The sequence below is a fragment of the Podarcis gaigeae genome, assembly GCF_964106915.1.
Source record: "Podarcis gaigeae genome assembly, chromosome: 6".
Taxonomy (NCBI): domain Eukaryota; kingdom Metazoa; phylum Chordata; class Lepidosauria; order Squamata; family Lacertidae; genus Podarcis; species Podarcis gaigeae.
Window position 1 is genome coordinate 31024135 of NC_139682.1, and position 12650 is coordinate 31036784.

The 12650-nt window shown below is 37.7% G+C and overlaps 1 protein-coding gene across 4 annotated transcripts in view; it reads right to left on the bottom strand.

Annotated features, from left to right (window-relative positions):
- Positions 1-10: 10 nt before the first annotated feature.
- Positions 11-12650, bottom strand: part of PHF20 (PHD finger protein 20) — a 44367-nt gene continuing 31727 nt past the window's right edge. For 3 of the 4 annotated variants that reach the window (XM_083746511.1, XM_083746509.1, XM_083746510.1), the window contains 7 exons: positions 12469-12633; positions 8885-9060; positions 7230-7365; positions 5269-5464; positions 4383-4782; positions 2925-3096; positions 11-1884 (listed from right to left, as the gene is read on the bottom strand). In XM_083746511.1, coding sequence (XP_083602637.1) covers positions 1742-1884; positions 2925-3096; positions 4383-4782; positions 5269-5464; positions 7230-7365; positions 8885-9060; positions 12469-12633 — 1388 coding nt within the window. In that variant the 3' untranslated portion in view covers positions 11-1741. The remainder of the gene's footprint in view (positions 1885-2924; positions 3097-4382; positions 4783-5268; positions 5465-7229; positions 7366-8884; positions 9061-12468; positions 12634-12650) is intronic. The other variant, XM_083746512.1, reaches the window with a different exon arrangement.

Sequence of the window (12650 nt, forward strand, 5' to 3'; positions counted from 1 at the left end):
AACAGGCAGGTGTCATTTAATGGTCACATAAGCTTTATTCCAAATTATTACAGCAAAATAAGTTTATATGCTGTACAGATGTTACACTCATATCAATAAGTGCCAATAAATTGGAGACAAATTATTCCCTGAAATTAGTCTTGGCACAAAAGCCTTCGTTTCAACTCAGAATAGTGTAATAATTCTTTCTGAAAAAATTAGCTGGTCAAAATGTTAACTGAAGTAATTGTTACTCCTATGACAAACATTGGCTAACTGAAATTTACATAATCAATTCTGCAGCATATAAACATTACAGATTTATATCCATAATTATCAATTTGTCACTTAACAGGTCTTCAACTCACAAATGTGCTTTAATTTTAAAACTTTGGTGGTGTCAAAAACAACTGATATCAAGGTAATAAAAAATCCAACATTCGGAACACCATCAATGAAAAATAGTCCATTCTTGTCCAGCTTGAAGTAACTTTTGTCCCAGGTGTTGTCCAACACAAAAATCAATTATGGAAATATGATCTGCAGGCAAACCTTTTTTAAAAACATAACGAATACTTACAATACACCAATGTTTCCAAAAGGTACTGTATAATGTAGCTTCAACATAAGCAGCATTTTCACTTTGATCTCACAAATAATACAAATAAGGAAACTAAATAAAAGTACAAAAAGGGATTCTGAAACATACTGTTTTAACATAATGCCCCCATGCTTTGGGGACAGTACCTCATGCATAGATCTTGAGGTTCCATTTACACAAATATAAAATAAACTGATTCCCAAAACCACACATTTACAAGTCTCTACAATGAGAAAGTTTATAATATTGAAAAAGACTACTTTTCAAACTATAACCGGAATGGCAATTATTAACAGTAGGGTAGAAAACTACACCGTGTCCATCACAGACAAATCTGAATCTGTAGTACACCTTATATCTCACCGACCGCCCTGTCCCCTGCCATGAGGGTGTCTCGTCAGCACTAGGTCATGAGAGGCACAGCATGGCCAGATTTAGAAATTCAAGAATGTACAGAAGTACAACAAAAAAGAGGGTTTCCCAGTACCTTAAGTCATGCTACAATGACATGATAAATACGGAAAACAATCATTTACTAAGAAAAGAAGTGCAACCAAGTTGTGACCTTCTACTACATCTATTCAAAATAGTAGACAAGTTTCAGGTCATAATCTGCAAACCTCTTGTAACAGTTTACAATTAAATTAGACATTCATACTTGCTAGGCTTGAAAATAACGTCTTCTCTATTGATTAAATACTGTGGTTATGCATAAACCATTAGAAATAAAGTATGACTGTCTGGTGCACTAGTTATTTAAATAAACTATGCAGAATGTAATTTACAGCCTTGGTCAACTAATCATTTTTGGCTCTTAGAACTTTGTTCTCCAGTGGCACAATTTTGTCAGTGTATGTATGCAAAGAACATGAATGTTGAATTCAACAACTTGATACAAGGAGTGAAAAGTCTTATTACCAGCCTGCTCCTAGCCTCTGAAGACAAGACTAAATCCCTTTCCATAATGTTAAAAATGCCTAGCAAAAGCCAAATGAACAAAAGGTAAGGGCAACCCCATCACTTTTCTGAAGAGTGACCCTTGTCCCTAAACAATTCCCTGAAGTCAGTTCTGCATCACATGCAACAAGCATGCTATTCCATTTAACAGAGAGTGATCAATTCATGTGATGCGCTCCAGCCATCACGTAGAAGTCTCCAGTATCATGTGGAACAGCAAAGTGCTATTTGTTGCACTTTGCCCAAGTCTGTGAGGAGTTGTTTTATACAATGTTTGAGTTGGGGGAGTCTAGCTAGTGGTTCTGGTGGCTCCAGCTCTCCAGTATAATCCAACCAGCTCTCCAAAACTGGAAGAAAAAAAGAATAATGTTTAAAAATGTGCACATATCAGTCACTGGTAACTAATTTGTACTAGAGGATTGGAAAATAGCCAACAAAATGTCAATTTTTAAAAAAGGCTCTGGGAAATCACAGGCCAGTTAGCTTAACGTTTGTACCAGGGTATTTGCTAGAAAAATGAAGTATATAAAAAGAACAAATCAGAATGGGTTCTACAAAGGGAAGAAAGTTCTGCCTCATCACATTTTGAAATTCTGCCAATAAGCACATGGATGTGGTGATCCAGTAGGATCATACGCTTGGACTTGCCAAAAGCTTTTGACAGGATGGTTCCCCAAAGGTTTGTAAGTAAAGTCATAGAGTAAGAAGGCAGGCAATGCTATGAATTAGTAAAAGGCTAAAAAGAAAACAGAGATCAGGAATAAGCTCCCACCACTTATCCACTGTGGAGTGATGGTGTTATCGGAACCAGTGCTATTTAACCTCTTCATCCATAGATCTGGATTAGGGATGAACATTGAAGTGGGCAAATTTGCAGAAACCAAATTATCTGGATTAATTATAGTGAAAATTCAGGTAGACTGTGACGGCTCCAAAAGACTCTCCTCATTCTAGATGAATGAGCAAGAAAATGGCAAATGGGGTTCAAAACTATAAAGTGGTGCACAATTAAGGCAAAATATTCGTAACTTCCCAAGTACACTCTTGGGATTTCAGGTGGCAATGGCTACACAGGAAAGGCATATATTGGGCTGTGGTGGATAGCTCAACGACGATATGAATTCTGAGCATGGCAGCTATGCCAAAGATTTATTAGGAAAGAGGTTGAAAGAAATTTGAATGTGTTTACACGTTACATAGAATTATAGAGTTGGAAGGAAGCACAAGGGCCATCTAGTCCAACCCCCTGCAATGCAGGAATCTCTTTGCCCAACATGGGGCTCAAACCCATGACCCCGAGATTAAGAGTCTCATGCTCCACCAGCTACTGGAAAGATAACTTTGTAAGCTGGCAAAGGTTGTAGAAAAGGGAAGAACAAATCATTACCATCCAGCTCCTTTTCAATTAAATCCATCCTATGAGTAACTTCATCTTGCAGAGACTCAACGTGGGCCAGAAGGTTAAGTTGCCACTGCAGCTGGGAGTTCACAACTCCTTCCTTGTCTTTCTCCAGCAGTTTTACTTCAATAGCTTCCTCCGATGTGACTTTTTCTCTTACCTATCAAAATACACAAATTAATGATGCTTATAGGCATTAAATCAGTCAATGTAATTTAAAAGAAAATCTGGCTCTACAAATGGGGCTACTTCTGGATCAAAAGACAAAGTATAAATAGATACAGTGGAACCTTGGTTCTCGAATGGCTTAGTTGACAAACAAATTGGCTCCCAAATGCTGAAAACCCAGAAGTGTTCTGGTTTTTGAACGCTTTTCGGAAGCTGAATGTCCAATGGCTGTCAGCTGTTTCTGGGGCGCCTGCACCAATTGGAAGCTGCTCCTTGGTTTTTGAACGTTTTGGGAGTCAAACGGACTTCTGGAACGGATTAAGTTCGAGAACCAAGGTTCTATTGAATATCAGTAAGTTCCTTTGTCAGATGCTGCAGAACTCTGGGTTTTATGACTACAAGCTGTTTTTCAGAGTACAGTTGAGAAAATAATATGGAGTATTAATAAAACATTAAAACAACACATATTAAAGCTTGTGTACTCTTATGGATATGTCTTAATATATGGTTCATATACAGTCATCACAGAAGTAAGGCCTAAGAGAATCACAGAGAAAAAATACTGTTGTATTATATAGAAAATACTTCCACTCTGAAAGCTAGTTAACTTTTCTTTTTTTTTAAAAAAAGGGGACACCCAAATTAGAACAGAATGTAACCTTTCTAAATAATAGATAGGCACGTTAATTCTATACAGCTCTCCTGACAAATAGTCTATACTCTGAAATTTCATCACAATTTTCCGATGTGAGGGGTTTTCGGTTGCACAGGTTGTATCAAATGGAGTCCCTTGTGCTGACAGAAGGCTTTTTGAATCAGCAGAGGATTTTGCCAGTGGAATAGGGAGGGAGATGATATTACTGATGCCCCCTCCTGGTGATGCCCTCTGCATGTGTCCAAAATCTACTTTAAGGAGTTAAGAGAACCTCCGGAACAGTCTAAGATGGGGGGGGGGGGGGGAATCACTTCCCTTCCAGTTTCCTCTACAAATGATCAAAGAGCCTTCTGTCAGTGCAAGGAGCAGCATTAGATACAGCCTGCAATTCTCACCTTTGCATTTTATTTTCTATTGTTGGCCAGCAATGCATTATATATATATTTCTATTTCCATTACCAACTACTCAGAATTTCCAAGTTGTATGGACAGGTATGCTGCCTCATCCTCCGTATACAAGCTCGACTCTTCCCTGTGCAGGGATTATGATATCTATTTGTGTTGGAGATAAGATTTTCCCTCTCCCAGCTGCGGAAACTCAGAAATACTTCAATGCAACATACCTTAGAGTAGTTATGTTTCGATTCATTTTCAAACTTGTGTATTTCTCTATCCAGCTCCCATCCTAATCTCTCTACTATAGTATCATCTCCATTCTCTCTTATCCTATTGACACCATCATCAATGTCTGAATTTCTGGTTTCCACGACAAGTCTCTGTTCTATAGCAGGATAGTAGGCTCGAGGTTTTTGGTAACAGTGTTCACTAGTGATATATGATTCCTCTACAGAAGGAATGGTTGAAGGTTTCTCAATGGTTCCATTAAAAGTTCTGTAACTTGTAGTCTCCTCTTTGCAACAGTTTTCATCAATATGAATGAGGCGCGTGCTGTGTGATTTTTCATCAACTTCAAGATGTTTCCAAGGCTGACACCAGAGCTTCAAGTCAGGATGTTCTTTGCTTCTGATGAAAAAAGTAAATAAGTGGGAGTCAGGACTAAAAACTTTTACAGACGATTCAGATGACCTACCCCTTTTCTCCAAGAACATCAGAAGTTTTCACTTCTGCTAAGATTAACCATGGTCAAGTGTGCAGTCAACTATAGTCAATAAACTATGGTCAGCTTAATAAAGTATGGTTTAAAGTTGGTTTATTTCAACTAACTATAGTTGAGATCAGCATGGCCAGCTGTGGTTAATTTAAGATGAAAGTGACAGTTTCTGAACTCTCCCGTTGCAGCTATACTAGAAGAGGGGAAAAGCACATGAGATGGAAGGTCACTGTGTCCAGTTCTCAAGATGAGTTAGCAGCAAGGCCACACTAGCCTATTACAAATTCAGGTCTACAGTACAGAACGCCATACACAACAGAGATCTGCAATGCTAACCACACTTGCTTCAAAAATCTAGCGGTATGATTCAAATGAGAACTTGCAAAAACAATGCTTACTGCAAAATGCTCATCTTCAGTTGAAGTCCATGCAGTACTTCTATCACTTTTTGCACATCGCCAAGAAGTTGGTGCGTAGCAACTATTTTCTTAGCATTCTGGTGGGAATAATTTTCTCCCAAAAATGTTAAGCCATGCATGTGACCACTGCATAACCACTCCTTCTCATACCAGTATTTCAAACTGGATCTCTTACCTGAAGCAGAATAATGAGAGGGTAAGATTACAAAAGTAAATATATGAAAACTCTTGATCAAAAAATTCTCATATTCTACTACTTAATCTTTATTCTCTTCCCCCACTCCCCAATAATAGTAACTTCTAAAAAGGAATAGTACAAAGTCAACTTTAAAGTGCGATTGCAAAAGAAAAAAATCTACTCCCCACCCATTTGCTTCAAACAAGGATGACATTTAGTAATACTCAAATTCTCTCTTGGCTTTTAAAAAAATAGTGAATTGGATATCGTTTAACTAAAGTAAAAACTAGCAAGTATCAAAATGCAAGTCCTATGATGCAGAATTTCATTTGAAGCCAGTCTAAGAAGGCTTGGAAGCTGGTAAAAGACACAAAGGATGTAATCAGATCTACACTAGCCCACTGAACATAGTGGAACTTTCTTCTGTATAAACACACACACAGAAATCTTTCTCTGAAACTTAGTTAACCACATCTTTGCACTTGAATATAAACACACAAAATCCTTGGCTCCAAGTGAGGAGAAAGCTACTGCCGCAACTGCACAAAAAAACCTGTTTCCTTATGGCAATGAAAAGGTAGGTGCTGCTGTGACAGTGAGTTTGTTTTTGGTTTCAGCAGCACCTTCCTTGTGAGGAGTGCGAGAGAAGGGAAAAGCCAGAATTGGGCTCGCCTGTTGCAGTGGTGTATTCTGGTCACCATCTCTACACAGCTGTATCCTAGAGGCACAAGAACAGTTTTTCCTTTTCAAAAGGTACAAATTATACTGACAGAAGTCATTTGGCTGAAAACAGGTCAGTTTAACCTCTTTTCCACATGCTATTATATACAACTGTCATTGCAGTGAGGGCCCCAAATTGCTTATTCTCCATTCTCCTTTAGTGGAGAAGTCACATCTCCCCTTGAATATGCAAACAGAATAGGTTCTGTCTGGCAGGGAGATGGAGATTTGGCCGATAATAATGCATTATGCATTTCCCATAAGGTGTCAAGCTATGTCCCTGAGGGATACGATTGACTTCTGACTGGCTGGATACAGCCACCTGTCAATCAAGACCCAGCTAGGTCAGAAACTCTTCAAAAGATGACTGTTGCCAAACAGTCTCTTGTTCCTCAACTGACCATCTGCTGCTATATGTGAGGAGACCAGAAGCCCTTAACAAAGTAGCTATACTGGAATAGATGAGACTTGAACTAAAATGTTCTTTTTGTTATTTCCTGCCTCTTCCATTTGCCCCCTTCCTTCCTTTTCTATTCTTAAGAGTCTTCATAAAATTTAGCTGTTGGGGTCCTGAATGCATTTGAACCCAAACTCTCAGGGTTATTCCAACCTCTCATGTTATAGTCACTTGATTCATGCTATGTGTGTGCTATGAGAGGGAGGAACAGTTAAACTGGATGCAATCTCTGCTTTCCTTTTGCAAGCATCTGCCTCGGATCCCTGGAAACCACGCCCATCCGGGGTTACAAGGAACATGCCTTGCAGCCTCTGGCACTACTGGTCTCCCCAGAATGGCAGTCATGGAACCAAGGGAGTAATAAGTTATTTACCTCACTTCCATTACAATCATTGTAAGTTGTTTCATTTGGAATGCCGCAAACAGTATGAATTAAATGACAAGAAAAACAAAGTTCCATCTAATGTATCTCTTCAGAAGTATAATAATGTAAACTTGCAAATTAACAGGAGATAAGTCAATAACAAAATCAAATAGGTTGTATTTAAAAGAGACAAGACAATAATAATAATAATTACTACATACTATTAGAAGACTCTGCAACCTTAGAAATCTTTGTACCTGGAGGATCTTGACAAATATAGCAGGTATATTTCTCAGGTACATTATCTTCTAATAGACCCATACAGACTCCATGCTGCCAACAGAGACATTCTTCACACTGTTGTAAATCAAATAAACAGAACTAGATCAATACAAAGTATGCATCACACAAACAAACAAACAAACAAACAAACAAACAAACAAACAAACACTTTAAAGGTATTTTAGAGGCCTAAATACATGACTGTATATTGCTGGTGCATATTTCTTTTACAAACAGAATAAATGAAAAAGAGAAGAGTTATTATGGGAAATTATTCTTTTTTCCCTTAAACTGGAAAATTACAAACTATGCAACATGGAAATCAGGGAGCAAGAAAATTAATCAGGAAATATCAGGTCAATATATCTATAGAGAAATTATGTCAGAAGCAAAAACTTAAGTTTTCCTATGTGAATGTAACACCTTTGGAAGGAAAATACGACATATAGTCTTGTGTATTAGAACTAGTGGAGGCCAAATTGGCCCCAACAACTGCTGTATCAAGCTAAGCATACCAAACTATTTCCCTCAATAAACTGAACTATTTCAAATCTAATCCCATTTTTTCCTGTGTTATTAATGGATCTTCTGTTTCCACCAGGATCTTCTGGTCTTTCCCTCTTATGAATCTCAAAACTCTCAGCCTGCATCTCCCTCACCTATTTATCTAAACTGCTGCTCTAGCAGCAGTTGAATGGCTGGAATGTGAGCCAGATACCAGGAGACTTAGATATGTCATCCTCAGGACTATGTTAAATGAGAAGACTACATCACTACCTGCTCCCAAGCCAGGCATCAGATGGGAGAAGTAGGCCATCCTCTATCGCTACCACCATTATAGTTAACAAGCCAGGTAAACTTGGATGGTAGGGAGGAGGGCTTATTTCTCCAGCTTCCTGAGTGAAAAATGCCTACCCCTTCTTTACACAAGCGAAGTACAGCCTTGAGTTACAGGGAGGGAGGACACAACATGTTTGTACAGTAATGGAATTTTGGGGGTTTTCTTAGGAAGATTAAAAGAGCTCTATGTCATTCTAAAATCTTAAGAATTTGTTCTAAGTGCTACTACATTAGCATTCACCTAAGCACGGAATGCACAAGCAAGTGTTACAGGTAAGAACAATTCAGAACATTCTTAGGGATAATATTTTCAACACAATAAAAGAAGTCAGAAAGTAATAGAAGAAGAGGCAAATGCAAACAATTAAAATTTTTCATATCTGACACCATCTACTCTATTATAAAGCAATTTCAGGTAACAGTTAAGCTCCATAGCATCACCATTTTGGGGTTTGGTAATGAGGATTCTCTGCTATCTATCTATCTATCTATCTATCTATCTATCTATGCACACACATTATTATAAAACATGCACAAATGAATCTTCCTAATTAAGTACTGTTTGGGCATGCAGGAGAGCACTGCAATATATTTATTTATTTATTTACAAATATGCAACCTAGACTTTCATGAAAATATAGCAAAGTAAAACCATACAAATCCATAAATATATCAATAAAACTTCAATTTGTACTTGATAATTACTTATGTGTTTCAATTTACTTCATTATGCTCACAATCTACAACCATGTACCTGAATCATAAAGTCATTTTCTTCCTCCACTTCACAAATGCACCGAACAATTTCAAAGTCATTATCGTCGTATTCAAGATCCTCATCAGGATTAGTTGTTACATCAATGTCCTGACTGCAGTCATCGTCGCTCCAAAGCAAACTATCTGCAGATGACTCACTCAAGGTATCATCCTCTGTGTGCAAAGAATTTAATAGGAATAAAATCTGTGTGAGTAATTCCAGAAAGCTGCCAAAGGAGGTGCTCATTCTAAACAATGTTAGCAAAAGAATATCCATTGATAAGACTTTCACACATTCCAGATTATGCTTAAAATTGTGTTTCTGTGCCAGACTCAGATGCTTTGTTAAATTTGTATCCATTACTAAACAAATGCGAGACATAAGGTGAAACCTAGCCAAACCCTCAATTTCTTGACTGAAAACTGGGCCACTTCCATCTACACAAAAGCTGGTTCCTAAGGGGACACTAAACCAAACAGATTCTAATGCTAGAGACCAGCATGTAGTGGTTAGTTGCTTCTGTTCTTGAGGACTACAAAACTAAGCAAATGGATGGCAATCTGGATTAAAAACTAACCCAGGCTCAAGGATCACCAGGGGCAGGAGAAAGGTCCAACCCCCAGATCAATAGTGCCCTTGGATGCTCTGACAATTACTCATTTGAGGAAAGTTAAAAGTGCTGCACTTGTAGTTAACTGTACCAAATCTACTCCAGAGTGTCCCGCAACCCTCAGGAGAATATTCTGTGAGCACATGGGGAGGAAAGGATGCCCACTCACACAACATTCAATTTCACAACTGCATGACTCTTTAAGATATCATCTATGTTTTCAAGAAACGATAAAGACCTGTTTATTTAAACTGGCTGTTTCTACTTTTCTACACTGAACAAAAATACTTATGAAAAACAGCTATTACAGCAGTGAGAACTTAGTAAGAGGAACAAAAAATGTAGTAAATATATTATCATATCCCTTATGACTATTACACCATTTTAGCGCACACAGAGAATAATGTGGGAAGCAACAGAAAAGTAGATTAAAGTAAGTAAGCTGAATAAATACAAAACTCCTATCCAATAACAGAGGTATGTGATTTTCATGTTACACACACTTAATTTGTCATTGAGGTTTGGCATCTCTTTAGGTGGTTTGCAACAAAAGTTCCAAGTTCCCTATGATTTCAATGAGTTTGCTCAGAAAATATTTAGATCTGGATCTAGAGATATAATTTCTCAATTTTTGTATCCAAAGTAATTTGCTGTGGAGAACTTATTTTCAAGTCTTCAGCTTTTTTAAAGATGTCATATAGTGATTGAAATGGAAAATGCATTTAACCTCAAATTCTAATTTGCTTTAGAGTAGCAGTGGACATTACCTCTTATAAGTAGGTAAAGGTTGGTTTAAGATTAGAAAAATGTAAGTCACCTTTAAGCAGAAACCAAATCTAGAAGATTTCAGCCTGAAGGTTGAGCATTCTGGAAAGATACAAATGATTTAAATGCAAGAATTTAGAATGGAAACTGGTGGAATCCAATTCATTTTAAAATAAGTATCAAGGACTTAATGTTCATAGATGAGTAGCTGATCTAGGAACAGTGAAGCACACAATTCTGAGCCATACTAGGTCACAGTGTGGTTCTATTAACAAGGACTCGAATACACAATAAATGTTATTCTTCACAGTTGTTGTAAGAATGCTTTCAGATATTATTAAATACTATGAGACAAATCCAAAAGAAAAAACAGGAACCGACTTCCATATGCAATTAGTTTACTTAAAGTGCTGCTCTCTTTACAAGATACACACCCTTCTTTCCACAATAGTCCACAAGTAATAAGGTGATCATTTTTCTTCTGAGCTCACACACAAACACACCTGTATACCCCATGCTCATAACACAATACTTTTGTAAGTCAAAGCTTTATATGGGAAACTAATGCAGAGGCAAGCGGTATTGTAGCACAAAGACTTTACCAGCTGATGCAGCTAGGGAGTAACTGGATCTTTTGTTAATACAACTGAATATTTTCTAATATATCTATAAACTATTAGTGTATAGAAGCGTCAGATATTACTTAACAATACTTCTTTAAATTAACAGAGTCATATATTGAACGACTTATCTGCAAATTGGAGGAAATTATCAAGATTAAAGATTTATGATTAGGATGCCTTCTCCTTCACTGAAATAACTACACATGGACACGTCTAGATGTGCAATGGGACCAGGAAAAGAATGTTGAGTGTCATTTTTAGCCATGTTCTTTCTGTATCAATGGTTGATGGTTCAAGGATGTTTATGGCAGCTACATAAAGTATAAACTATGCCTGTTTTTCAGTGCTGATCTTTCTTCTTCAGGGCTGATCATATGGTCTGCTTTTTACTAATTACCTCTTACCCAAACTTCATTTCAGCCTCAACAGTGTTTAACAGGTGCTAGCAGTTCTGTATTGACATCCATTGCTGCTATTTAAGACCCCCGGATATTATCAGCCCTTGCCATATTTAAGGCCCAGTTGAGTTGCTCCTCTCATTGCTTCTTAGGCTGCAAGGCAAGCTTTTGCTGTGCTAGGCAGAGAATTTATCCCTTCCAGATATTCACCTTTATTCTTCTTTATTCACCTCAATACTTCTTTCCTTAGTACTACACCTAAAAATCTGTATAACCTTCAGGTGCTTCTAAAACATTTGTTCAATATTCACTGGTGGTTTCCCCCTTTTCTACACTGTTGCTTAGTTCTGGCTATTCTAAGCCATCAACAAATACAGAGAATGGACACATAGTACCCAACTGTCTAAAACAATGGCTGCATTCTGACATGTTAAGCCAAGTTTATCTTAGTAAAGCCATACTATGCATGCGGCCCAATCACTCCTGCTTTTCTCCTCTTTTGGCACAGTAAACAATGAGGATAGCTTAGCTTTATGTGTAAACGCAGGATCATGGTTTGTTGGACTGTAACAAGCCACAATCAATAAATCAACAACAAACCACAGTTTAAGAGTAGCCAGTGATCGGGGCTTATTATGAAGCAACAGACCATAATTTCATATTTGGATGTAACACCAATCTATCACCTTCCTGCTTTGCTTATCAACTCATGCCAGGAGAGGAGCAGAACAGAAGCTTTTGCACAGCAGAACTAGGTTGCATGCACCAACATGAAGCTTTTGCACAGTAGTTATTAAATCAAACTTCTTGACTTACTATTATGTGCAAACACACCAAATTTAACACTTCTAAAGAATAGAAAACTGGAAGAAAGGGGAAAGTTACAAAAACAAGCCAGGCTCAAGCAAACCTGCTAAGGAAGAATAGCAAGAATCCCTTTAACTAAAACTGATAGTTAAAGAAGAGTTAAAGAATCCCTTTAACTAAAACTGATAAATCAGTCTTAGGTCTTTGAGCTGGCATGTCTCTGCAAGGCAAATACATCATGCTTTATGATAATGTGTTGTTGCAGTAGTCAATGTGCTCCATCCTAGGCAGCAAGTCTTTGCAAATTTTCAATTCCTTTACTAGCATTTCAAAGTTCTAAAGTGAAGACTATTGAGGTAGAAACTAAATCAATCTCACCATTCGTTTTTGATTTGTGTTTACGATGCCCAGAATCAGCACCCTGCAGTTGCGTACTCGAATGTGCACAAGGCCGATTTGCTGAATTGTATCTCGTTGCAATGGCAGATCTCGTAGGGGAAAGATCTTGGGGAAAGTCAACGTTTTCTTCACTCCCTGAATGCTCTGTAAAGATTAGGAAG